Source organism: Scomber scombrus, chromosome 1 (genome assembly GCF_963691925.1).
Source record: "Scomber scombrus chromosome 1, fScoSco1.1, whole genome shotgun sequence".
Classification (NCBI taxonomy): Eukaryota; Metazoa; Chordata; class Actinopteri; order Scombriformes; family Scombridae; genus Scomber; species Scomber scombrus.
The window spans coordinates 1,167,769-1,194,911 of NC_084970.1; the positions used below are offsets into that span (position 1 = coordinate 1,167,769).

General features: G+C 39.5%; 2 protein-coding genes across 2 annotated transcripts; one reads left to right on the forward strand and one right to left on the reverse strand.

Moving 5' to 3' along the window:
* Positions 1-205: 205 nt before the first annotated feature.
* Positions 206-10,528, forward strand: LOC133980643 (histone-binding protein RBBP7). Its single transcript, XM_062419411.1, has 13 exons — positions 206-345; positions 1,612-1,756; positions 2,498-2,643; positions 2,954-2,956; positions 3,469-3,642; positions 3,748-3,863; positions 6,075-6,235; positions 6,316-6,442; positions 6,570-6,647; positions 7,005-7,081; positions 8,675-8,732; positions 8,844-8,954; positions 10,313-10,528. The coding sequence occupies exons 1-13, from the start codon at positions 330-332 to the stop codon at positions 10,379-10,381; spliced, it is 1,281 nt and encodes a 426-aa protein (XP_062275395.1). The 5' UTR covers positions 206-329; the 3' UTR covers positions 10,382-10,528.
* A 796-nt stretch (positions 10,529-11,324) lies between these two features.
* On the reverse strand, positions 11,325-26,924 carry txlng (taxilin gamma). The gene is made up of 11 exons (XM_062419243.1): positions 26,874-26,924; positions 21,063-21,171; positions 19,451-19,598; positions 19,153-19,244; positions 16,915-17,085; positions 16,412-16,606; positions 16,210-16,329; positions 15,999-16,073; positions 15,157-15,249; positions 14,966-15,061; positions 11,325-14,387 (listed from the first exon to the last, which is right to left on the reverse strand). Exons 2-11 carry the CDS (start codon positions 21,153-21,155, stop codon positions 13,980-13,982), a joined length of 1,491 nt encoding a protein of 496 aa, XP_062275227.1. The 5' UTR covers positions 21,156-21,171; positions 26,874-26,924; the 3' UTR covers positions 11,325-13,979.
* Positions 26,925-27,143: the final 219 nt, after the last annotated feature.

Genomic DNA, 27,143 nt, shown 5'->3' on the forward strand with positions numbered 1-27,143 from the left:
GATATTAGGTGTTGATATAATGAATTGGATTCATATGCAAATATGTTTTACAGAATTGCAAAAAGTGTCCCACATTACCCAAATCTAGCCTATTTTAATGTGAAAGGTTCAATTTTGGAATGATGCCAATCTGTCTGCGCAGTTCACGCGCAGTGTTGGCCCCCGTTGGCACGCGCGCACTGACGCATGCGTAGTAGGCAGCGAGGAATTCCGCGCTGAAAAGGAAGGAGCTAGTTTAGCAGCGATAGAAGCAAAGCTGCACTAACTATCACAGCGTGTATCTAGTTACTTTGCTTTGGAGCATTGTGACATAGAACAGAGTTTGGAACATGGCGGATAAAGAAGGTAGGTTACATTAAACTACTCACTGTTTGAAGCAGTGGCCTCGTGCGCCGCTTTGTATACGCGCCGCGGCCGTTTAACCCTATCAGGGCTGCTAGCATAATATGCTAGCTTTACAAAGTCCTATGAGCAGGACTATTCGTTTGAACAAGCCGGTTTACACTGTTTAAAACAGCAGCATGTCAAACCTCTACTTTATAAGTTCAGTATACAGCCAATTCAACATACTGCACTTGTTTCCAGTCAACTTAAGAAATAGTTTGCTTGTTGTTACTCTGCCATCACTACTTTCACAGAAATACGCCATTGAATAACACACCTGTTTTCAATAATAAGTGAATATCTTAACAGCTACGATTCCTAAAGATGTGCCCATCTTCTATAATAGACTGTGCTGATAGTGGAATATAAAGGCCAGACAGCTTTTACCTGTGACTTCAACTGCTCCACATGTGTGTGTGTGTGGGGGGAGTCATAGTTGTCACATCCTCTTATAGCACTTCTGTTAAAGAATACTTGAGCAAGGCACTTTAACTGAACCCCTAACTGCTCAATTGGAGCTGCCCATTGGCCAGCAGCACCAGAGTAGTACAGGGTTCCCATGGTCATGTAATTTCTGGAAAAGTTATGAAATTAGAAAAACTGTTTTCCAGACCTGGAAATGGTTTGGAAATAGGTAAATGTTTTGGAAAAGTTTTGAATTAAGGATGGCCCGATCTGATATCAAAGATAATGGATATAAGACAGGCTGCATGAACTTGGACCTCCCACTTTTACCATGTCAAAGAATATAAATATAAATCATCAATTTTTATATTCTTTTTAATAGCTTTTCATTTGTGATCTGGGGCCAAATGCTTGCTCTGGGATGTAATTGCAAAATGCACCCATCATTTAGTGAGATCAGTGTCCAAACACCTGTTAAAAGGCACCAGAATACAGGAAATGACATCTGCTCTGTTAAAAAAAAATTGTTTCAGTAAAAATTTAAACAATTGGACCTGATCGTCCACATTTGGGATGGGGGCAGGTTAAAACCCGTTACAGCGCCTTATAGTCGCTATGTAAGCCTACCTTTGTTAAATTACTTATGGAAAAGTTTTGAAAATTCAATGGTAAAAATGTGTGGGAACCCTGGTAGTACTGTATGTGTATTCAATTTCCACTCAGTAATTCAAGTTCAAATGTACTGAGGAGGTGGAGGGGTGCGCAATGGGTGCTATTAATTCCAGTATATACCTGTAACCATGCCATGCTGTTCTGTTACAGTGTATGACGATGCGGTGGAAGAAAGGGTCATCAATGAAGAGTACAAGATCTGGAAGAAAAACACACCTTTCCTGTATGACCTGGTGATGACTCACGCACTGGAGTGGCCCAGCCTTACTGTCCAGTGGCTTCCAGATGTCACCAGGTATTTCTGTTCTATCACATTTTTACTGCTCATTATACATGGCTTGAATCTCAGTGACAGTGTGAACAGGTGGGTGTGAAGTTACTCGTTACAGCCAGTGTCCATCAGATCTGGCTGTGTAGCATGGAGACTGGAGGCTGGTAGACTATTTGATGCCTTTCTAGCTACATGCCAATGTCCATGTCTAGCACCTGAATGACTCACTAATTGCACTATTTTTGTTTGTTCCTGTCTGTTATGTAATACACTGCCGGAGTTCTCCTGCAACATCTTTGTCTTGGTTGTCTTTTGAGATGGCAAACAGCAAAACTATGGAGATATATGTGTGCGTCATTCATGCTGTGTTTATCATTTTTTATTGGCTTCATGGGCTCTATTTAAATGACACTATTCATGATAGTTAGATAAAGGTCAGCATAGGGTTAACCTGAGTAAATTGCAGCCATGAAGCATCTAAATGTGCTTGTATAACTGATGAAATATTGCTGAAATACCTTTGTTATTAGAAATGTGTCTGCTGAATAACAGACATTCACGCTTGTGAAGAGTTTCCATTGAAGCTACGATGGAGCTGTAAACTGTAACATGATGCCCTAAATGAGCAAGAGAGAGTGAAAAGTGGGGTGACAGTTATAATCACAATAAAAGCCCTGCTCTAATGTTAGTATGAAAGGTAAAACAATAGGTGCCAGTATGAATAGAAGGAGATTAAATCCATGTTCATTTTGTGGAACTCTTTAGACCCGAGGGAAAGGACTATGCCGTCCACAGGCTGGTTTTGGGGACCCATACATCAGATGAGCAGAACCACCTGGTCATAGCAAGCGTCCAGGTACCAAATGATGATGCCCAGTTTGATGCATCGCACTACGACAGCGAGAAAGGAGGTAAGTTTAACTTAAACCAAAAGGCACAAAGGTTTCAGTGGTGGTTTCATTGAAAATAAAAAAGTTTCTAAGCAATCTTGTATCTGTTTGCAATCTGTTAGCAAACTAATTTAATACAAGCTCAAACCTAAATAAAGGCTGCAATTTTTTAGGTATATTGCAAAGTGATGTTGTGCTTTAATACAATGATGTAAGGCTTTACAATTCTCATTCAGTTTTAGTTTTACAAAACAGACACTGGTATAAGCATTGATTAGAAACATTTAATACTGTTTTCAGAGTGCTGAAACTGTGTTCTTCTGTTTTCCAGCAGGTAAGTTGATGAACATCCAGCTGTGTGCAGGTGTGCTGAAGGCTCACTGCTTGTTTGGTGTGCTGACAGAGGTAGTATTAGTATGTTAATGTGGCTACAGTTTAAAGGTACAGTCCAAGTCTATATATCAACACACACAGAGACATATCAGAGAAGATACTTTATATATTGGTTTATTTCCAATCATGCAGATTCTCTCCTTTTTCATTTTTTTAAAGTCCTGCTTAACAGTTGTGCTGACAGGAGACTTAAAGTGTTTAAATGCTGTAAATAGAAATATCTACATTCAACACAGCAGGTGCTTTTAGGTGTCAGGAAAATGTTGTAGCATTAGTGATTTTTGTTGTTTTGTTACTCTAGAGGTTAATTTTTGTTGGGGGGGGGGTTGTTTTTGGATGGGATTGATTTAAAGAATAGAAAAGAAATATAAAGTTTTAACCTGCAGTTGTTCAGTGTCTGGTGTCCATTTCCTACCTCTGCTGTACTGAAGTGGCTCTGTGTTGTCTCATCAGAGTTTGGTGGATTTGGTTCAGTAAGCGGGAAAATAGAAATCGAGATCAAGATCAACCATGAAGGAGAGGTGAACCGAGCCCGTTACATGCCCCAGAGTCCCTGCATCATTGCCACCAAGACCCCCACGTCTGACGTGCTGGTCTTTGACTACACTAAACACCCGTCTAAACCAGGTGGGACCACTGCTGTGCTCATATACTAATTCATACATGTGTATGAATGCTCACACATCTTGAAACTGAATGTGGTGTGTGTTGCGTGTGTGTGTGGTGTTTCAGATCCCAGTGGGGAGTGTAGCCCTGACCTGAGGCTGAAAGGTCATCAGAAAGAAGGTTACGGTCTTTCCTGGAATCCCAACCTCAGTGGTAACCTGCTCAGTGCCTCTGATGATCATGTGAGTGACTGAAACTAAAACTTTACTCACTGCTTAACTAGAGCAGATAAGACAAGCACATCTTCATTTACACACTTATCCTTCTTCAATTAATAGGATTTTATAAGCATGATTTTGAGAATATGTACATGTTTTACAAGGATCCAAATGTTACTTCAGACTAAACCAAGTTATAATGGCCAGTGTTTAAACCTGTTTTATAGAGGTGTTCATACAACGTATTATTACAGAGGCTATAGTTTGTGCTGCTGTTGAACTGTATTGGGTTATATACTGAGAGGAGTCTTTGTAACTCACTGATTTGAAAGGTCACATGCATACAATTTGACAGCACCATGAGTTACAGCAATTTCAATAACAGCTGAACTTTCTGCCTTCTAGGGCTGAGTATCATTTAAAAAATGACGATATCAGTACTAGGGGTGTGACGAGATCTCGAACCACGACGGAATGCGGCGATATTTCTCGTCGACGTGAATTTTGTCTCACGAAGCTATAATTAAGAGGCGCACCAAAGAGACGATCGGTTTTCTATCGCTCATTTGCACGTCATGTCTTCTTTTTATAATGTCACGTGTGGATCATTAAGCTTGTTACAGCTTCTACCTGTTGAGAAGATCTCACAGAAGTAAGAGATGAGGAGAGGAGCAGTGGTAAATTGACCTCAGGTCTCTACACTGAGAGCCTGAAGTAGGAGGAGCGGAGGAATCTAGCGCAGCTATGGAAGCCTAATGATGCAAAAAGTAAAATGAGTCACACTACCAAATTATAACACAATTTATATGTTGTTCTACTTGTGTATTAATGTGATACAGGATTTGTGCATTTACTTTTATTTCTGTTTTTTTACTAGCAATAAGTTATAATTTGTGATAATTGGATTCTTTATTTAATTTATATTTATATATTAGAATTGTTTCTACTCTTTATAATTTACTTTTTAGTATTTGTGATTATATTTAACTTTTGTATTTATGGTTGTTATTTCCATAAATACCAAAATGATCCACCTATAAAATATCTATATGGGGAAACCTTTTACAGTGCTGCATACTGCATATGATCATTATATATTTACAAAGTAGAAAAAAGTGATTCATTACAAGATGATTAGTTCAAACATTTCAATTCAATTTCCATTTTTGGGAATTTTAAATAAAAGAACAGTCATGTATTTCCTCATTGAAGTTTTCTTAAAAATATAGTTAAAATCTCATCTTGTGAGCTGAGTGTATCGTCACACCCCTAATCAGTACCAATCCAAGTACCTTTAAAGTGAAACTGATACCAACTGAGTACTTCATTCCATGCCCATCATATGAATAGTATACTTTAGTACTTTAGTAAACTACAATAACACTTTAGAGCGTTTAAGTGACATCTTGGCTGCTGAACTGCTAAGCACGCTAACTCAAATTCACCCAACTTCACAGCCACAGATGGGTTGTAGCTGCTGTGGCAATCAAAGAACGCTTGTGTTGATTGGTTGTGAGTAAGCCCATACAAATAGTCATATTTTCTAGCTGTTTCCATACTACTTGGTATCTATTTAGTTTGGTTGATACCTTAAAGGTATCGAGAACTGATACCCAGCCCTAATGCCTTCTATAAGGATATGCTAATATAACAGGGATGTTGTATTAGACTACATTGGTTTGAGCTAGGTGTAACTAATAAATATAAAATGGTTTTGCTAGTGACTGAAGCTTTAGGTTTATTACGTTCACAGTCACCTGGAGGTACATGAAAGACTCCGTGATTACGCAGCTAATTTGGGGGGAAAAAACTTTCCAAAACAAATTAAGATGTCCATTTCGCCAGGTGACATCTGGTCTGACTTCAATCTATTATACTGTATGTCACAATAACCTTTAACTACAAGGCTGAGTGGACAGGACACACCTCCCACCTTCCTGAATCACATGTAACATTTTAGTCAGAATCAATAATAAAAGTGAGAGATCAATGGTTTAAATGTCAATCATGCAGTGGAAACTGATGGGTGGTGTTGATGAAAGGGTTAATGAGCTCATCTGGTAAGACTAGAGTAGAGTCTCATCTGCTGACTGTTTTGCTCCAGCCTGAAAGCAGCAGGGACATAGCTGGAAATGAATTGTGATGATAGATTGTGGCTTTGATCAGTGATGCAGCGTGCTCTGCGCCTATAATAAATTAACACCCCATTCTCCCTGCTTTGATCTCCCTCCACAGACTATCTGTCTATGGGACATCGGGGCCGGTCCAAAAGAAGGGAAGATCGTGGATGCCAAGACCATCTTCACCGGCCACACAGCTGTGGTGGAAGACGTTTCCTGGCATCTGCTCCACGAATCACTGTTCGGCTCCGTGGCCGACGACCAAAAACTCATGATGTAAGTGACGGATACAAATAGATAGTCTGTGTGGTGCTGTTTACACACCTGTCTCATCCTCGTCCTTCATCCTCCAACAGATGGGACACTCGATCCAACAACACGTCCAAAGCCAGCCACGCAGTAGACGCTCACACTGCTGAAGTCAACTGTCTGAGCTTCAACCCCTACAGCGAGTTCATTCTGGCCACTGGTTCTGCTGACAAGGTAGAGAACAGACCCCGACCACACTGTGTTATTTAATGGACATGATTTACAGAATGACTGACAATAAAAAAGCAGCTTTGAATAAAACTTGTATTAATTACTGAATGCATTTCTTTGTTTTTGTCAGACTGTTGCATTGTGGGATCTCAGGAACCTCAAACTGAAGCTTCACTCCTTTGAGTCTCACAAAGATGAAATTTTCCAGGTAAGTTCTCAAAGTGCTGCAAAGTGCTGAGCAAACACAACATGTATGAAAATGTGTTGGAATTCATTTGTTAGTCAAACACATTTAAATGAATATCAGTCAGCTGTTGCAGACTGTGAACATGATGCCTAATGAGTGTCATAAGCATCTGAAATGCAGTAGTAATACACAGTGTAATCACAGTTAACAGATCTACATGTACTGACTATATCAAAGTTGCATTATGAGGAGAATCTTCAACGGCAGCAGCTGATTGGCTGATGTGAAAGTTTTTTTTTCAGTCAGATGTGATTTTCTACAATTAAAGCTCCTTGCTGCTGTATGAGCACCTTGTTGACCAGCTGTCCTCTTCATTAGGTACAATGGTCTCCTCACAATGAGACCATCCTGGCCTCCAGCGGCACCGACCGGCGTCTCAATGTCTGGGATCTCAGGTAAAAACAACACCTCTCAATCCAAGTCTTTCTATTCAGCTGTGATGGGTGGTGTTTAATTGCTGATGAGGAGTTTTAGGAAACAGGATCAAGGGATTAGTGTGCAGCAAAAAAAACACCCATAAGATGAAACCATGCCAGATATGATGACGTCTATTAATTACCACCACTGCAAAACTCAACCCATCTTATCTGAACTCAACAGAACAACTCCCAGCTGTCATGTCTGTTAACTATTAACATTTAGACAAGTATTAGAAACATGTACAAAGTGTGATCAACAAATGTTCATCTATGAGCAAACCAGAAGTGGTATCTTCATGACTTTACAGTACATGATGAGTCACAACTGTTAAAATTTACATGATCTAAAATTGACAGTTTAATGCTTTGTTTCAGTTTGGGTGAACAGACAAAACACCCTGTCAGACATTAATATGAATTCATGTAATAGTGTTGGGAGGATATTTGTACTTACTTGGTAGTTCAATAACTAAATGAACTGGTATTCTTTATATGTGATCTAATATATAAACATGACATCATAATATCTATGATCCTATACATCAACTAAGTAAATGACCTGTATTACTTGCTTTCAGTATGGGTGTTGGTCAGGTGATTGAGTATAGATTGATGATTGATGAGGTAGTCACTGTGTAGGCTTTCTAATTAAGATGAGTCATAATCAAAGCAGCACTGAAGCATGGTGGTAGCAGTTCTCAAGAGTATGATCAATACATGAATATTTAGGCTCATATTTAAAGGCTTGGAAAAATCACAATGATGTATTTGGCAGTTATTAGTTTATATTAATGTTGTTATTAATCATATTTTCTTTTCCATAAAGACATTATGAACCTTTTTGATAAGGATTCCTCAAGTTATTTTTTTATTTTTTTACATTAGTGAGCACATGCTCAACAGAGAGCTTTACAGTATGAAATGAAACTGCTCAGTGCTCTCTGGTGGACAGACACTGTACAGTTGGAGACACTATTTCTAAATGATCACAAACATTTTTGGTATTTCTTTATTGAAATATATTGTTATTGACCTGCTGACATAATGCAGCACTATAAGTCACTATCAGTATTTGTCAAACTGAAGATCCCAAAAGCAGAGAAGCTCTAGTTGTAAGTATAGGATCCCTGTATGGCCAGTTCACATGTAGAGTGATCCAGTAGGTAGACTACACATATGATGGGGATCCCTGCAGACCCTTCAAAAGTCTTTAAAATGTCTGGAGTTGTAGGAGTTAAAGCATTAAATTAAGTAAAGTAAAAAATAATCAGCAGTTGCAGTCCTATATAAATGATTTCAAAATGAGCTCCATTTCAACCCACTACAACAGTAAAATCCTGCTTTAGTATTATTATATATCTCATAATATATAATGTCTCAGCACTGGTATTATTTTGTCCTTAAAGAGGTTTTTAAAAGTCATTTTATTTGTACTTAACAGATACTCTGATGAGTGTAAGTGTAGTCTTCATAGCTTTGATTGTAACAATATAAGCAATGTTTGTCTAACATCACTCACTAAATGTTACATACTTGATTTTATACTCAGTTGATTGTTTTTGTTTCTAGTAAAATTGGGGAGGAGCAGTCAGCTGAAGATGCTGAAGACGGACCACCAGAACTGCTGGTAGGTGATCCAAGTCCACATCACTGTGTCATGTTACTGTAACTCACTTCCTCAGTCACCATGAGCTCTGGATGTCTGTCTCTAATGTGTCTCACTTGTCCCTCCCGTCAGTTCATCCACGGTGGACACACAGCCAAGATCTCCGACTTCTCCTGGAACCCCAATGAACCCTGGGTCATCTGTTCAGTGTCTGAGGACAACATCATGCAAGTGTGGCAGATGGTGAATACAGCTGCTGTCCATCACTACACTAACACACCTCTGCCTTTACACTGTCACATTCTGATCAGCAGTTTACATTCGTATCAGTATGAAACCCAGCAGAACATCACAGCTGAGTTTCAATCAAAGCTTTTAGGTACTAAAGGTAGAGTGCTTTGAAAAGATGAATGTATCAGTGAACTTGATATAAAGTTGAGTAAACAGCAGACATGTTAAGACAAGTAAATCAGTATTAGTGAGCAGCAGCAGTTCTCCTCAGTACACCTGCACACAGTGTTTCAGCTCTTCCTGTTCATGCTGCAGAATACATTTAGGACCAATCAGACGCCTCTCTGGTGGTACTGTTAAATGTTGAGGTAATGATACGGTCTTATTTAGCGGCTGAGCTAACATCAGCTTTACAAACTGAGAGGATGGGTCACATGCTGTCAGTCCATGAGCTCTCAATTGAGAACATTTAAAAAGCTAAAAATATTGATATGAAACACTTCAAATGAAAGACGCCTGACTGCACAGAGCACATGCACCAGAGGAGAGCCAGCTTTCATTTTGTGCTTTGTCTCGTGGAGCTGGGATCAGTTAGCTTCACTTTTTTACACACTACATTACCCACAAGCACCTCCACCACTGACTGATCTGGGTGGAGCTGCTAGTTATCAGATTTCACACAGCTCCCACTGGAGATACAAATGCCTTCATACAGCTGTGTTCACATACAACAGCTGGAAACACTCTAACATATCAGAGCTTAATCAGTGTGCTGTATGTAACTGATGGACTTCAATGTGAGCAGAGTGAGACTCATTCAGATGTTTATCCCAGCCTTTAACTGACAGCTGGAGCTTGTAGTAGAGAAAATACAATGAGATGTAGTTAGTGCTCGTTATCAGTTCCAACAAAGACGTTTCCCCTTTTAGATGATCTGATATTATAAAATGATATTGTCACATTAAATATGAAATCATGATTCTAAGAAAAGGCACAACCTTTCGGTGCACACACAGAGGTTTTGATACTTTAAGCCCATTTTTCTCATAATACTGCACTTTTACTTAAGTAGGATTTTAAATATATACTTTTACTTATAAATTAGTATTTTTACATAGTTTATAACAAAAACAAACAGCTAACTGTTAGCTGAGCATAAAGCTACTTACCAATAGTTTTTTACATTGCTCTTTTTTGGTTGTTAGCCTGGTTTCTAGTACTGATGTAAATATGAACCATTTGCATCTTTCAGTGTTAGAAAACTGCCTTTCTTTTTCTTTTTCAACCACTTTCATGTAGTTTTAGACACCAGTAATGTGTGTGTGTACTGTGCACCAATGCTTGTGTGTGTGTGTGCTGTCATCCTTCAGGCAGAGAACATCTACAACGATGAGGAGCCAGACACCCCTGCATCAGAGCTGGAGGCCCAGGGATCATAACCCAGCTCTGCATGACTCTGTCCAGACACAGCCCCTCCTCCTCCTCTTCCTCCTCCTCCTCCTCCATCATCATCCTCCCCCTGAGCTCCAGACCCAGCCCAGCCTGTCGTTTCCCTCTCTGGCTTCAACTCTGGTGCAAATGAAAAACAACAACAATCTGCTCTCCATACGAACAAGTAAAAGGTGCAGAGTCACCCTCACTGTAACAGCCTGGTTGGATTCACATGTCATCTACATGACCCCGGTACCCCAACACGCTTAAAGCACTTGGACAGTTCTGCCATTGGTCTGCAGTGGATAGGACGTGTGGAGGTTTCTACCTGCTCAGGTAGTCGGTGGGGGAGGGGTGGGGGTGCGAGGGTTGAAGACTGTATGTGCACAAAGTTACAGTAACTTATTGTTAGACCCATTGGTTCAATTTTAAAGGGCTCATGCAAAGAAACAAGTTTATTTTTCATTTTGATGAGTAGCTACAAACCAGTAGACAGCGGAACTTTCCCTGAAGACAGAAATACTGTCAGGAAACTGATGTGATTGGTTCTGATGTTCTTTCTGTGACATCATCATCACTGTATTTAGCAGTGAAGAAACATTCCCTGCCGTTCGCCTCTCACTTCTAACCCGGAGCATCTCTGAGGTGCATCAAACGTGTCAGTATTTGACTCGAGTATAAAGTGTGTGTTAGAGGGAAACATGTCTGTTTTTGTTCTTTTTCCCCCGCTCCTCTTTCTGTTCTTTTAAAAATGTGAAACTGCCATGTTTTGTTTCCTGCACCACAAATTGCAATAAAACTTTTGTAACTTCTCAAAAAAATTGTCATTTGTTGTCAATAATAAAATATTTCCTTTATATTCCTGTAGAATAAACACTGCGCACACACACACTTTCTACACACTGTCAGACACAATAATTAGTGATGAAAAAAATCCACAAATATTGCAAATTCTACAAAATGTTTATTGAAAAGCAAGACAGGACTTTTAAGAACATTGTACAATCAAAAGAGAGGGGGAGGGAGGGGGGTTGGTGTAGGCTCATCTGTTTTTTGTTTTGTTTTTTTAGTAAAAATAAAGCTCTCTGAAGCTGTGGTGACTCAGGCCTCTTCTTTCACAGTTAGTCTCACCTGTAGAGGTAGATTCTGACATTACCTGAGTCAATCTGGGGCAACGCCAAACAAAGAAGGAAATAGATGCTCATACCTCCCCCTGTGACTACAACTGTCCTCAAAAATAAAAGCACACACACATACCACCTGACCTTGTGTGTGTGCGTGTGCGCTCACATCAATATATATTTTTTTTTTATATCTGAGGAGAAATTTACATAGATAAAATTAACTGGACTGCTCCCTTCTTCCTTCATCCATCTTCTAAATACTCCACCCGATCACATATTTAAGTACCACCTCTATGATTCATCTCACTTACTTTACATACTTTATACTGAATTTAAAAAATAATAAAAGTCCAGCCACATGTGCAACAGACAGAATGCTGAGCTGGAATATGAGAAACAATGAAACGGCTGTGAGTTTACGAGGACTTCTTTCACTCATTTGTTTTAAAGGAATAAACCAAACAGCTCAGAGAAGCTGATAGTGGGGTCACTCTAGTAAATCTGCCAACTAATAAAATAAAAAAGAGTGAGACTCAGCTGGGGTTAGCATTAGTACATCAGTGAGGATATTGGACACGTGGTAGAGTAGCAGCTCTAGTATGAGCCATTTGGGTGGAAATGAATGAAAATGAATGAAAGATGCTGATGCTCAAGTGTATGATTTGAGATGATTTTTTTTTAAATACCCTGGTGACTCCACACACACACACACACTGAAGAGTTCCTCATTTTCAGCAGCTTCAGATCATGTAAGTGCTCCTATTATAACATCCATTACTGATAGAAATCATTTATTCAAACTCATAATACAAAAAGCAAAATCACATTCGTTTTTTTTCTTCTTCCAGTATAAAGTTTCAAAAAATGACAGGCTCCATTATTCTGCTGTACTGTACTGAAGGCTTTCTAACATTTACACAAAATAGTAACGGCTGACTCGTTTTTTTTCTCTGTACACCCTGCTGAGCTGAACATACAGAAGTTACATGGTTCAAAAAAGAAGAAAAAAAAGAGTTTGAAATCAGGGGCGACATATTGATCAATTGAAATGTTAGTGATGAATTATTCCCAAACTCCCAATTCCAATCCTAAAAATTTAGAGTCCTGGTTAATGGGGCGACACCTGCATCTACTGGTAGTTCTAATGAAGTCCTTGTAGTGTGTGTAATGATGTAGATTGACCACTGGGGGCAGCAAACACACACATAAATGACATGTCAGAGGAATCATGGCTTCACTTGCTTCTAATAAAAACTAAAAGTGACAGACAGAGGTGATGCCTGCTGTCATATCACTTATGAAGGAATGTTGTTGTTACACATTGTGTGAAATGTGCTCGTGCATCTGGTCCTGTTTGTACTTTAATGCCTGAAAACGTGATTTAATTTACCCAAAATATGCAGAAAACTTCTTTATAATAACATTAGTTTTATTCTTATACAATTCTTTCCTCTCATAAAAATCACAACTTAATTTTGACTTTAAAATACTGACTGAAGCTCCTTTTCTAATGTCTCTACTTTATTCTGGAGTCTTTTTTTTTTTAAACCTCTCACAGTAGTGTTAATGTGAGTCCAATTGAATATTGATGAGGAAATATGGATTCCACCACTAATAATGTAAATATGAATGAGGTCTGACATCATTCAGATATTAATGACCACACCTCGCATCCCAGTACTCAGTCTGGTGTTCAAAAGAATTCTGCTGAATCTCTCCCAGCCAATCATAGTTAAGCAGTAAGTGTGTGATTTGTGTGTGAGTGGGTCATTCCACACTTGTAGGTCATGCTGTGGATCAGAGGTCGTAGAAAACCACTCGATGTTGAACTTGTAGCCCTTTTTCTTAGAGAACTGAGCATTTATAAAACATTTTTTTAGTTAAACTTGTCAACCAATTACAAACCATGAGGATTGATTGGCTGGAACCTCTATTACACATGTGAACTATCTAACCAGACTCTAACCTGCTCTACAGAGAACATAGTCACACAGTGATATGATGCTTTTTAAATGTAATACCCTGTGGATAATATAGATGACACATAACCCAGACATATATACTCACTTTGAAATGGAGTCAAACTGAACATGAGACCGAAAAGAGAAAAAAAAAAAGAAAAAAAAGGCCAATTTGACTTGATGGAAATCTATGAAAATACAGTTATGGTAGAAAACGGAGCACACCAAGTACTCACCACAAAGCCAATTATTACAACCAATGTAAACGTGGGGCGACTTTTAACAGTGGAATCTTTCATACAATCGTTTTATTCTTGAACTAATCGCACAATAAAAGAAGATATTGGTTGAGTTACAGTGTAGAAACCTGGAGACACACATCTAGAGTTAAAAAAAAAGAACAAAATAATAATCCCTATCTCCACTGAAGATGATTTTTCTGGCTAGTTATGGAACTAGGCTGGAGGTGTGTGGAGCCCGACTATCACACACACGCACACACGCAGGCAGACTGAGGGTGTTCAGTCTTGCTGTGTGTGTGCTGTGTCTGCAGGCTGGCTGGCTGTGACCGGAGCAGTAGTGGTTTTGTGAGTAGTGGCCTCTGTGGGTTCCAGTTCAGGTGGTCTGGGAGCTTGGTGGACGTCCTCTGACTCCAGCCTGTCGCCCTGTGCCGAGCCCTCCTCCTCCTCTTCTTCTTCCTCCTCCACCTCTTCCTCCACTCCCTCCTCCACCTCGTCCTCCTCCCCGGCAGACAGCTCTTGCGGCTGGTCTTGGGGAGGTGACGTGGTCTCCTTGTCTCCTCCCTGCTCCTGGAGGAGGCTGAGGCGGTTGTTGAGGTCGTTCCTCTCCTTCTGCAGGGCTCTGCACAGCCTCTCCAGCAGCTCCAGCTTCCCCTGCAGGGCCTTGAAGTGGCCGTCACGCAGAGTTTTCTACAACACAACAACACGAGTCAAGAGCAGGAAAACTCATTCTTAACTGTTGAATAAGTTTACTCAACTTTTTCTACAACTTTCAATCCATCTTTGTCTTCATCAGCAGGACGGGTGATATCTCCATAAACCATGCATTCTGTTCATTATCATTAGCATTCCTATTGTTGTGACTGTGTCTGTCTCCCTCTCTGTCTATCTTAATAAACTTATTTTTTACTCTTATTCTCATTTTTCTTTTTGTTTCAATTTTATATGTATTTTCTTTTTATGTTATATATTATTTGTGTTATATGTATGTTTTATTTTTCAGTTATATTATTATTTCGTATATTTATATTTTTATATTATTTCATATTAATTTATATATTAACCATTTTTATTACATTGTTACTCTTATTTTCTCTCATGTGCATTTCTCTCAAATAGTTCTTTGTTTTTATTATTTTCTTTGTGTTACACTTGTTCTGTCTTCTTACCAGCTTGTTATTCAGCTGTGTAGCACTTTGAACTATATTAACCTGTAAGAAAGCTGCTCTATAAATAAAGTTTGATTGATTGATTAATTGATTAGTCACCTCCTCAGCCATCTGCAGCAGGGCCTGGTTGTTGCTCTCCCATTTGGTCCTCCACTGTGTCGTCTCCTTCTCCAGCTTCTTGATCTTCTTGGTCATCTGGATGGAGACAATCACAGTTAACATGTAGCAGGTAAAGTGAGACAATCACAGTGAACATGTAGCAGGTACAGTGAGCTGCTTCTGGTCCTCACCTTCTCCATCTCTTGTCTGAAAGTGGTGAACACCTCGTTGCTTTTAGCCAGAGTGCTCTGAAACTCCTCAAACTTGTCCATGTAGAGAGAGAGCTGAGAGAAAGGAGACAAGGACACAGTGAGCTTCTATAGTCCTGCTAACATCTACAGCATCAGTGTGTGTCAGAGGATGGAACAACATAATGACTTTTATTTTTATTGCTCATGAAGATATTGTCTTCTACTGCACATCACTGTATAAATCAATCTAGAAATGCTGAGCTCAGCCGTCTCCATGGTTACTGTCATACGACAGCAGGCTGTAAGTGACGCCTGTGATGTTCTTTTGCACATGCGGTTCACACTAAAGTCTGATACTGGACACATTCAAAAAATAATGTGGACAAAATAAGTGTGTCAAATGTTAGCAATTAATGTGACAGACTCACAAAGTCATTGTAGTCTTATTTTCAACTGTCAACTGTAAACTAAGTTGAGTCTTGATAGAAAAAAGTTGTTTTACATGTTGTTCCACATGTCTGCATGGTTTCATGGAGAAGCAGAAATCTGTCACAGATCAAACTAAAACTAAGTGAAAGGACAGACACTACCAGAGCTAAATGAGTAAATGTGTTTAAAATGGACTTGATAAAAATAAAGCACATTTTACTGATTCAGCACAATCACTTCCTCTATATAAATGTGACACTTTCACTCACTGCTGTCAGAAACTGATCCACTAAAGAATCAACTGTGTGTGTGAGTGTGAGTGTGAGTGTATGTGTATGTGTATGTGTATGTGTGTGTGTGTGTGTGTGTGTGTGTGTGTGTGTGTGTGTGTGTGTGTGTGTGTGTGTACTGACCTGTTGTTTAAGCTGTGTTTCCTGCTCTTTCATCAGCTCACACTTGCGTCTGGACTCTGTGGCGTCCTTCAGCAGCTGCAGCATCACAACACATGAAAGTTATTACAGGTGCAGATCACACAGGAAACAGCTCAGCTTTTCTTTCCACTGCTGCTGTGTGATGTTGAGGGGACAACTAGAGAAGACACAGAGTGAAGGAACATGTACTCACAAAGTCTCTCTCTCTCTGCTGCTTCTCCTCCACTTCTTTCATCATCTCTGTGATTCTCTGCAGCTTGGCGTCCATCAGCTGCTGCTGCAGCTCCTTGTGCTTGAACACTGTGTCTATGTGCTGCAGGGGTGGGATACAGGGTCACATTATACATTAGCATTGCTGTGATCAGAGAGTGCTGAGGTGAGGAAGCAGTCTTTACCTCCTCTCGCAGCTCGTACTGCTCAATGAGCTTTTTGAGCTTCTCTGCCAGCTCCATGTTCTCCTGCCTCAGCTTGGTGTTGTGGGAGCTGTGCTGCTCCATCTGCACCTCGATGTCACTCAGGGTCATCTGGAAGTGCAGCATGGCCTCCTTCCTCTGCTCCTCGTACTCCCGGGACCGCTGAGCATTCTCCTCCTATCAGGAGAAGAGAAAATCTGTGATATTCACACCAGCAACAGCTGATATCATACGAGGAGAGGAACACTGAGCTGTAGACTGTGACACATGTCCAAATCTAAATGAGAAGCTCCTGCAGTGAGAACAACCTGGATGAAGATATGTTTAGAATCCTGTACTTGTTTTTACATATCATATATAAAACTATATCTGACTGAGAGAGAGAAAGCTTTAAGGACTAGGACTCTCTTCTTCTTGCATTAACAGTATCTCAGAGGCCTGGTGTCAAACTGACGTGGTCCCCTTACATTTGTCTGTGTGTGTACCTTCAGAGTCTTGTTGTGTCTCTGCAGCTCTCTACAGAGACTCTCCAGCTTGCTGCGGGCCAGGATGGCCTTGCTGTGCTCTCCCTGCAGGTGGATCTTCTCCTTCACGATCTGAGACTGCTTCTTCTGCAGGGCCTTCAGACGCTTCTGCATGCAGCGGCTCTCCTCCAGCTGAACACAAAGGAACATAAAGATCATGTTATGTTTTCATTCCACTGACCTCAGGAGAGACACATAACTATTTTTTTTTATATGAAGTGCTTGTAAACCTTTTTGCTGTCTTTGTACAGTGTTCAGTCACAGTGAACAGATGTCAGATGTTATGCTTCTGACATTGATGGGCAAAAAAAAAAAACACTTCAGAGAAAAATTTTAATTTATTACAACATGGTTTCATTTATGTAGAGCTAGTCATCAGTTTGGTCATATATTACTCTGTACTCAAAGTGAACTCCTGAGATGTGAAACATGGTGGCGACACAACAAGAGCAACTGGTAAAGAAACATGATGAGTCAGATGATGAAGTTTGGTTAACCAACTATTGAAATGATCACATAAATCTGTCTGTAAATAACCTCCAGCTACAGTACTTACCATTACTATAGTAACCAATTCCCTGTTTTGTTATTACCAACATCAACATGTCTATATATGGACTTTTATATGATACATGAACATCACCTTTTTTTTTTTTACCTCAGTATTTCCACACTTCACATTATCAGCTAAGAGACTATTCATGTCACATTGACTAAACAAGTAGTGTCCTCCATTCCTGAGTTAGTTGTTAAACACCAGCTCATTTTGATGAGCTCATCATGTTGATCATTTCTTAAGAAGAAAACATTTTGTGGTGTCCTCAGTAGGGCTGGGTAAAAAAATCGAATTAAATCGATTTCATTTAAATTTAGCATTATCGATTCATAGGGCATGAGATCGATTATTCCCCAGGAAGTTGTATTTTTTTTGTATTTTTTATAAAGCTTTATTGGTTGGCATCATTTACAGAAACAATATGTTTTGAAACAGCAGTAGTAATATGAAAATAGGGAAACAAACAGATATACAACGCCAGGGGTTACTTTAATAAACAATGCCTTAATGTAATCTGCAGTGATGGAATGTTGTAGTTCAAACACTTTCACTTGCAATTCCTTTCTAATTTCAAAATTGTACTTTTGAGACTTGAGACAGTTTTGTTTACAGCTCAAGTTTAAACTGTCCAATTTACAAGTTTGCACTTAAAACCTGTTGTTTAATGTGAAGAGAAAAAATAAAGTACATTTGTATTTAGTACAGTTGAGCCATTTTCAATATTTAAGAGCAGATTGAATTGAATCGAATCGAATCGATTTAGGAAATTGGCCACAATACCCAGCCCTAGTCCTCTATTATAGTAAACTGAGTATGTTTGAGTTGTTGACTGTTTGTTGGTCGGGACAAAATGAGACATTTGAGGACATCACTTCAGGTTTATGGCAGGAATGTCCAAACTATTCCATAAAGGTTCATGTGGCTGCAGGTTTTCATTCAAAACAATCAGGAGCACACCAAGCTAGACTCATTTAATCAGCTGATCTCAGTCTTCAGACAGCTGATTGGTTGAATTGTGTGCTCTTGATTGGTTGGAACAAAAACCTGTATGCACACAACACTTTATGGAATAGTTTGGACATGCCTGGTTTAGGGGAAAACTGATCAGCTATTTTCACTATTTTTTCCAATGTTAAAAAAAAAATAAAAAAGTAAATAAGTGACAGATGAAAAGATAAAAGCAGCCCTAGACTGTAATATTTTAGATTTGAGTTGTGCTGACTGGTGGAGAGTCCCACACATTTAAAGCTGACTCTCATCCCAGTCTGATAAACACAGTGAACTGCCTGTTTGTTTCCACTTCATTCACTCTGACACTGTGTTCATGTTATTGAAAAAAATATGCTGAAGTCAACTTACAGCCACCTGTACATCTGTGTTCATCTATTCTCCAGGCTGGAACAATGATGCCCCGCTTCTTAATCCCACCTACAAAGCTCTGATTGGCTCGGCTATTTATCCGACCCAGGAAACGGCCGTCAATGAGCGCGGCACCTGACCGCTTTCACTCGCTCAACAAAATGTGTGATGGGTGCACTGACTCATGACTATGTACAGCAGGGAGCTTCAACAGCTGGTTAATCATTTGTTTTCAATCTGGTTAGTTAAACACGGATATTCATGTATTCATATATTCAGCTTACCAGGTCTGCATATTTCTTGCACAAAGCAGCCAATTTCTCCTCAGGAGTGGCGAGGGAGTTCAGAGCCTGCATCAACAGAACAACCTCCTTACCTGGAACAGAAACAAAAAGCTAAATCAGTAACCAGAAAAACCAGCAGAGGAATTCTACACAGAATCCAGTAAAGCTCTGTTTCCACTCTGTGTGCTAAACTAAATTAACAGGCTGCAGCCTTACTATTAGCACACATATTATACTGTATATGGAGGTGTCTGTCCAGTGTCTGTCTGTCTGTTAGGACATGTAGCAGAGGTCTTACCGAAGGCCTTGTCCTCTGCAGTCTTGTGGTCTCCTCCAGGGTCCAGCTCTGCCTCCCCCAGGTCACTGGGACTGTCCTCCCTGCCTGGAGTCTCTCCTCTCTCCTCCTCAGCACAGCACAAGCCCAGACCGAACCCTGCTACCTCCTCCTGACACACCCACACACACACACACACACACACACACACACACACACACACACACACACACACACACACACACACACACACACACACACACACACACACACACACACACACACACACACACACACACACACACACACACACACACACACACACACAAATATTAAAACAATTCCTAATTCTTTAGTAATGAAAAAGAACCAATAAGAGTATTGATAAAGAGCTGGACTGATAAGGAGTATCAATAAGAGTAGTAGTATACAGTTTAAATACATTCACTATAAGCACAGTGTGAATACTCAGTAAATATGAAGGATTACGTCATCACTGAGCATCTGTTTCACTGAGTTACAGTCCAATCCTACAACCTGGATTTTTTAAATAAACATTATAATGATAATAATATGAAAACACAAAGTTTCTATTTCTCTTGAGGCAGTACCCCCAACACCCCTGACAAAACAAGGGTGTTAAAAGGCAGCTGAGACTCTTACTTCCATCAGCCATCAGACTGTAGAACACCACAGCTCCCAGTAGCTCCCACTCCCACTAATAAGACTGAGGCTGTCCTTACTGTTTAATCCCAGGAACATTGCACATTATTTAAAAGATAGTTTATTGTATAAAGTTTTTTTTTTTTTTTATCACTTCACCATTACAAGGATACTGTTGTGTCCATTTTAAATTTCCCCCTGGGGGCTCAATAAGGTTTACCTTACCTTATCTACCTGCTCTGATTCAAACTGATGAGCTTTCTCATCTCTAAACTACCTGAGAGCTGAGCAGCTCAATCACAATATGCTGTTGGTCAGAGCATGACTGATTTGAGATTTTTGATACTGATACCAATTTTAGAGAGGAACATTTCACCAATTACTTATACGATACAGTGAATTATTGAACTGGAATGAAAATTGATCTTTTCTATGTGGATTATTCTATTCATCCAACTCTAGAGATGAGCACTGAGAAGCATCAGTACTGTGCAGTATCAGTCATTATTTCAACTGATTCAACTCCAATCAAAATGCTTTTTTTCTTGCTCATCAAAATATAATAATAGTCATTTTAAGCAATATTTTAGTCACAAACAGTAACTTGATAATATCAGCTGACCAATGAATTGGTCCAGCTCCACTTTTGATACAATGTGACTATCATTAAAAACTGGTGAGAACTGAAATGTGTGGTTAGATGTAACCATAGTAATCAGAAGAAAGTCTTATGGTTACATGAACTAAAACAATATTTTCAACCTTTGAGAATCTTAGAGATTTTGTATAAAAGCATTGTTGTTGTGTTGGAAGATGAATGGTTATTATTAGAGAGACAGCTGACACTAATATCTTTTAGAATAAAAATGGATTCATTACTAATATCGCTTTGAAATATTCAAACAGCTCATCTGACTGCAATTTCAATGACATGACAAATATAAAGAACATTAAAAAGCATCCAGATGTTTACCTGACAGGGGCTGTCCAGGTCAGGTGGTGAATCACTGCCTCCCACTATTCTTCTGGTGGCCACATCAATCTCACACACTCCTGCAGTCTCCATTAGTCCTGATCACAAGCTACACATTCAAAGTACAGCAGGATTATTACAAGATATACATGTACACATGAATATAGAACCACCAAATGAATAGACATTAGAGCCAACACCTGCTGCTTTACCAGCAGCCAGCTCAGGTCAGGTCAGGGTTGCTGTGTGGAAATGTCACTCTTTCATACACTGTCCCACTCATCTGTGTCTGTCTGAGTTGTGTGTGGACACACAATGGACAACAAAAGCAGAGCAGCAGACAGACAGACAGTAGGGAACAGGTGCACAGATGATGATAACTAAACTGGTTATGTTACTGGAAGTGAAATACAAGCTTTGGGAGTAAAAGGCCAACAAGAGTCATTTCATTGCATCCACACAAAGAATGGACACACAATGAGGGGGACCAACTATTCATCTATTCTTCATTTAATTAAATGTACTACATATATCCATAACATTATCAGGATATGAGCTTTTAAGTCATGTTGCCCAGCTCAATTATCCACCCATCTATTTTCTGTTACAGCCTCCAGCTCCTCCTGAGGGATCCCAAGGTGTTCCCAGAGCAGCAGAGATATGTAATCCCTCCAGTGTTCTGGTGCTGCCCTGAGGTCTCCTACCAGCTGGACTGCTGGCCCTATTATATTACACACTAATTAAAACACACTTAACTATATTATATTTTATTTCTGACAAGTCTGTTCCACTAAACTCTACACACTGGACCCACACCACTGTATTAACATTACAAGTAAAAGCATGTTAAACTACTTTGTATACAGTGAGTTTAGTTAGCTTAACTTCACACACAGTCAGTTTCATTAAAGGCTGGGAGATTAGGACAAAATCAATTATGACTATATTTTTAACTAAATACCTCCATATGGATACTGCAACACTTCCTCTTATTTTAATCAAGCACCATTGTCATGTTTCCACACTCTTCATGTACTTTAACCACAAGTGTAATAATCCTCACAGAATAAAGTTACAGTGCTGTGATGATGCGACTGACTGTAACTAGTTAACTAGTTCCTTTTTATAGCAGTGATTTCAGTCAGGTGTCCTCTAAAAGGTAGAGAGTCATGCTGCTGCAGTTCTATATGAAGTCTGTGCTTTGGTTTCCAGTTAGTCTGAGTACATATTTTAACATGGTGTACTTTCCTTTCAGGCTTTACAGCTGACGTGCTGCCAAAACGTTTCTTGGATGGACCTCACATCCACAGACTAGCTGCTCACTATGACAACAATGCAGTTCATCAATGAGCAGCCAGAACACATACACAAGAAACAGCAGCAGCAGCAGCATGAGTTCTCCAACTGCTCTAACTTCATCTCCACATCTTTACTTTCTATTGCAATACACACACAGTAAAATAATCTCTCTCAGGATTTAGATACTGTACTGGCACAGTCAAGTGCTGCTCATAGGGGAATGTTTGGTCTCTGTAAATTAAAGAGTTCGGTCTAGACCTGAACTTCTGTATAAAGAGGACTGAGTTGAAATGAAACGGTGTGGTGTCTGCAGGTTGACCATGTCCTTCAGTATGTGTCCCACAGTGTGCTCATCACAGGAGGAGCAGCTCACTATAGTTACACCAGTGTCAGTCTGCTCCACCTCACCACTTCATAATCACACAGCCACATCAATCAGAGCACAAACACAGGTTTTAAATAGTTACTGTACCAAACATGTGTGCTATGTTATCTGATGTTATTAACTTAATAATGTCAGTGTGGATTGTATACTGCATACACACTCTGAAATACATCAGCATTATATATTTAATCCTTTAGACTATGCAGTGGCATCTGGCTGCCACAGGAAGTGCCACTGCTAGCTGACACTATTAGAGCATTTGAAAACCCAAATGTTAGAACACTATAGAAACTATATGAATCACTTGCTTAAAAAACACTGATAAAGAACAACAAGTAGTTCACATTCAGAAATACTGACAGATTAATTGAAGAAATATTTCAAATTGATACAAAAACTGCTTCATGGAAATGGTTCTAGCCAGTTTAATACAACTGCCTATATGGTAAATAGTAAATGGACTGTACTTATATAGCGCTTTTCTAGTCTTTTTGACCACTCAAAGTGCTTTTACACTACATGTCACGTTCACCCATTCACACACATTCATACACCGTTGGTGCAGCCATCAGGAGCAATTTGGGGTTAAGTGTCTTGCCCAAGGACACGTCGACAGGTGGACTGGAGGAGCCGGGAATCTAACCGCCAATCTTCCAATTAGTGGACAACCAGCTCTATCTCCTGTGCCACATATAACTCAAAGGTCTTGTATTACTGGCTGCCATCTTTGTTTAAAGTTCAAAAATGTGTATGTAAAAAAATGGTGTGATGACAGTGCAGCATTCTGACAGACTACCACACACACACACACACACACACACACACACAGACACACACACACAGACACACACACACACACACACACACACGCACACACAGGAGTTACATTGTTGTTCATCTTTAAATATGAAGCAAACAAACATGTCTTAATTTAATTACCTTCGCAAGACAATGTGAAGTATATTGTGAACTACACACTGTCACTCAGAGATTAACATTAGCAGAGCAGAGCAGCAAACTCCAGCAGTAACAAACAAGAGCAGCTGACCAACACACACTGAAGCTTTAAATGACTTAAACCAACTCTGAGCTGAAGAAACAACCCTGCACCTGTCAGCTTTGTATTACGGTGATGTCATTCAGCAGAGAGGCTGCTCTCCACTGCTGCAGACATCATATTAATAACACAGCAGAGCAGTCATATATTGGCCAGCGTCTAAGGTCAATGATAAACAGTGGAGACAATAAAACTGTTGGGTTATCACTGAAAACGTGTGTAGGCCAACATTTTTTACACTAAAAAATAGAGGATCAGGGAATGATAAGAGAATCGGACCATTAAGCAGAATCATTAAATGGCATTGGTATCAATACAATCTCATCAATTCCCATCTCTATTAATAACACAGCATAGCAGTCCACCCTCAGTTTGTTATTCTCATACAGGCAGGACACTATAAGATGCTTTCTAAAGAACTCCCTTATTAATGCAGTTCACTTTTTAAAATCAAAAGGATTTGGACCATTTATCTTATCTGTCAGTTATGTTTCATATTGTATTTCAGTGGAATAAGAGCACATACAGTATGCTGGAGCAACACACTGAAACAGAGCCTCCTTTTCTATTCATTCAATCAAGAAACTGTTTTGATGACTGATTCTGGAGTATGTCACATATCACTATTTTGCTCCATCGTGGTATAACATTTTAATCTCTATGGACACTTTCATCCGTCAAATCATGACTTCCACTTTAATACTCGTACCCAAAGTGTGTACACCACACTGCACATGTTCTCCAACCATTGCCAAACATATGGTATACTTTACTTAGCTAACAATGTCATAACAGGAACTGCTCCTGTCAACACTCTGCTTCATAAGTTAAACATAATGATCAGTTTGAACCATGAGCTGACAAGTTAAACATCTATAATGTACACCTCATTAAATAAACACGGTGGTACTCGTCTTCCACAGTTCCAGTCATTTCTACTGCTTTGTTTTCAACCAGAGAGGAGTGTGACCACAACAAAGAGCCTTATTACAAGACTACCAAGAGAGGTGGAAGGGAACGAAAAAATACATTAACTCATCTACTGTACGTACTGTAGGATAGGTACACATTTAGAGGTTCTATTTCCATTTAATGCAACCTTATACTTCCACTCCACTACATTAAGAGGGACATATTGGACTTTTTTTTTTTTTTTACTCCACTTCATTTATTTGACAGCTATAATTTCAACTATCTTCTCAGATTACAATTTTTCATATCCTTCCTGTCCAGTGAATACTATGCATCTCCAAGCTTGGTCATATTGAGTGTTTGTGATGAACAGAAGGATGAAGTGTTCCTTTGTGAGTAGAGACAATGATCCTACCTCTTCAATTTAACTATTAAAAAAATAAGCTTGGATTAGCTGGAAAATGCATTGTCACAAAGCTGAAAAACAAGCTGTTTTTCTAAACTCATGAAAGCTTGTCATATTACAGATAGTAAGGATACAAACATGATGATCTGACGCATTGCTCTTTTCTTTGGCTTTTGACACCATGTAAGGTGTTGATTGTATGTGTATACACGCATATTTTTATCTTGTGCGGGCAGTGTACTTTATTTAATTTTATTGCTTTTATCTTTCTATTGTGTACTTTATCTTGTTGTGCAACACTTTGGAAAACCTTGTTTGTTAAAATCGTGCTATATAAATAAAGTGGATTGGATTGCTGTATATTAAACTACTCAATAAAGTAGATACAATTAGCACAACTGTAAACATAGCACCTAGTTGAGATATTGGCGTAAAGAATACGTACAGTAGTGTAATGCACGTAGTTATTCTCCGTCAGAGAACAGAGCTTCACCACGTGTGAACAGCAGCAGCTAAACATGCCGTCTACAACTCTCACATCGTGGGTCTGTTTCACACCCTCCGTTATAAAGATTGTCACATACTAACGTTTCCCAAAACCACGCAAAAAAATACACAACTGGAGTCTATCCAGAGTGTCCTGTCAGCTTACCGTGTCAGTCGCTTCACGGCTACAAACGTTACTGCTAACTAGCTTCCGCTGCTTCCCTCCAGCAAATCACATCAGGGCTACAGGTTGAACAAACGTTTGGTACAAAGCTAAAGTACGTCACGACAGAGCACTGTTACAAAACACAGGTAACTTGCGGAAGTAACTTCCGATGTAAGCTACAGAAAGGGCGCCATGTGAACTTGATGGTTCTCTCCAGTAACGTGCATGGACCTGTCCAACACGGCTGGTACTGCCTGAGCTGCTCTTGACAGAGACAGCACAGCTAACTGACACTAAACATGGAGCTAACCGCTAACCTAGTTGCTACCACGTTAGCTCCTCGGGTTCGTGTTTTGTATTTAATGAATACAAAAGTTACGAAGGATTTAGTCAAATAAACCACACAGCTTTGTTATGTATGTCCTCAGCATAAAACACTGTTAGCTACTTAACGCGGAGCTTTCATGTTCATCTCTGGCAGGAAGAAGTAAGATTAACCAACTTCTCAAAGTTGAATAAATATATGTACACGCACCCATAAGAGTTTTATACTAGAGCCGAATTGAAAAGGTCACCATTGTACATTAAATAATGATATAATTACCTGTAGTTTCCCCTCTGTGTTTTTACAGAACAACAAAATAACTGTTAATGTTAAAGATTCTGAAGGAAGTCTGGTGTGACGATCTGACCGCGGTCATGTTAGCTAAACGCACAGCAAGCATTGGATTATGTCTCTCTGTGACTAAACTATCCTGAGCACATGCAGTGTGATTGTTTCTGTTCAGATATGCCAGCTGTTATCTTCTATAAAAAGGGGCGTAGCTGTTTAATTAACACACATTAAGTATGGAAATGTCAACCACATTTCTAACGTTAGCTAGCATTACTTTGCTAAATGCTAATCCTGTGCTAACCGCTAACTAGTTGGTGGCTAGCGCTAGAAGTTTACTTCGGCTAATACAACATGTGTGATAGTAAATGTAACAGCTACACGCTCGGGCTGGTGGTGGCAGGTCAGATACTGTCTCGCAGTAATGTCTAATCGACACATGGAATACCAGTTTAGCAAATGTTGCTTAAATCGCTGGAGCATTTACCTGTTTTCACTGTGGAAGCAGTCTCAAAGTCTCAAGTTAGCTGAAACTGCCATATAACAAGTATAACGTCCGGTTAAATCCTTTCAAAATATAACGCTTGTTAAACGTGTACAACGATTTTATTTCATTACTCATTTAAAATACGACACAATGTTATAACAGTCAGCACCGTATTCTGTTTCTATTAAGCTAGCGACAAAAGAAGAAAAAGAGATTTCCTTAACACAGTTTAACCCCTGTTTTAAAATTATAGATTTACTGTTAGGCATT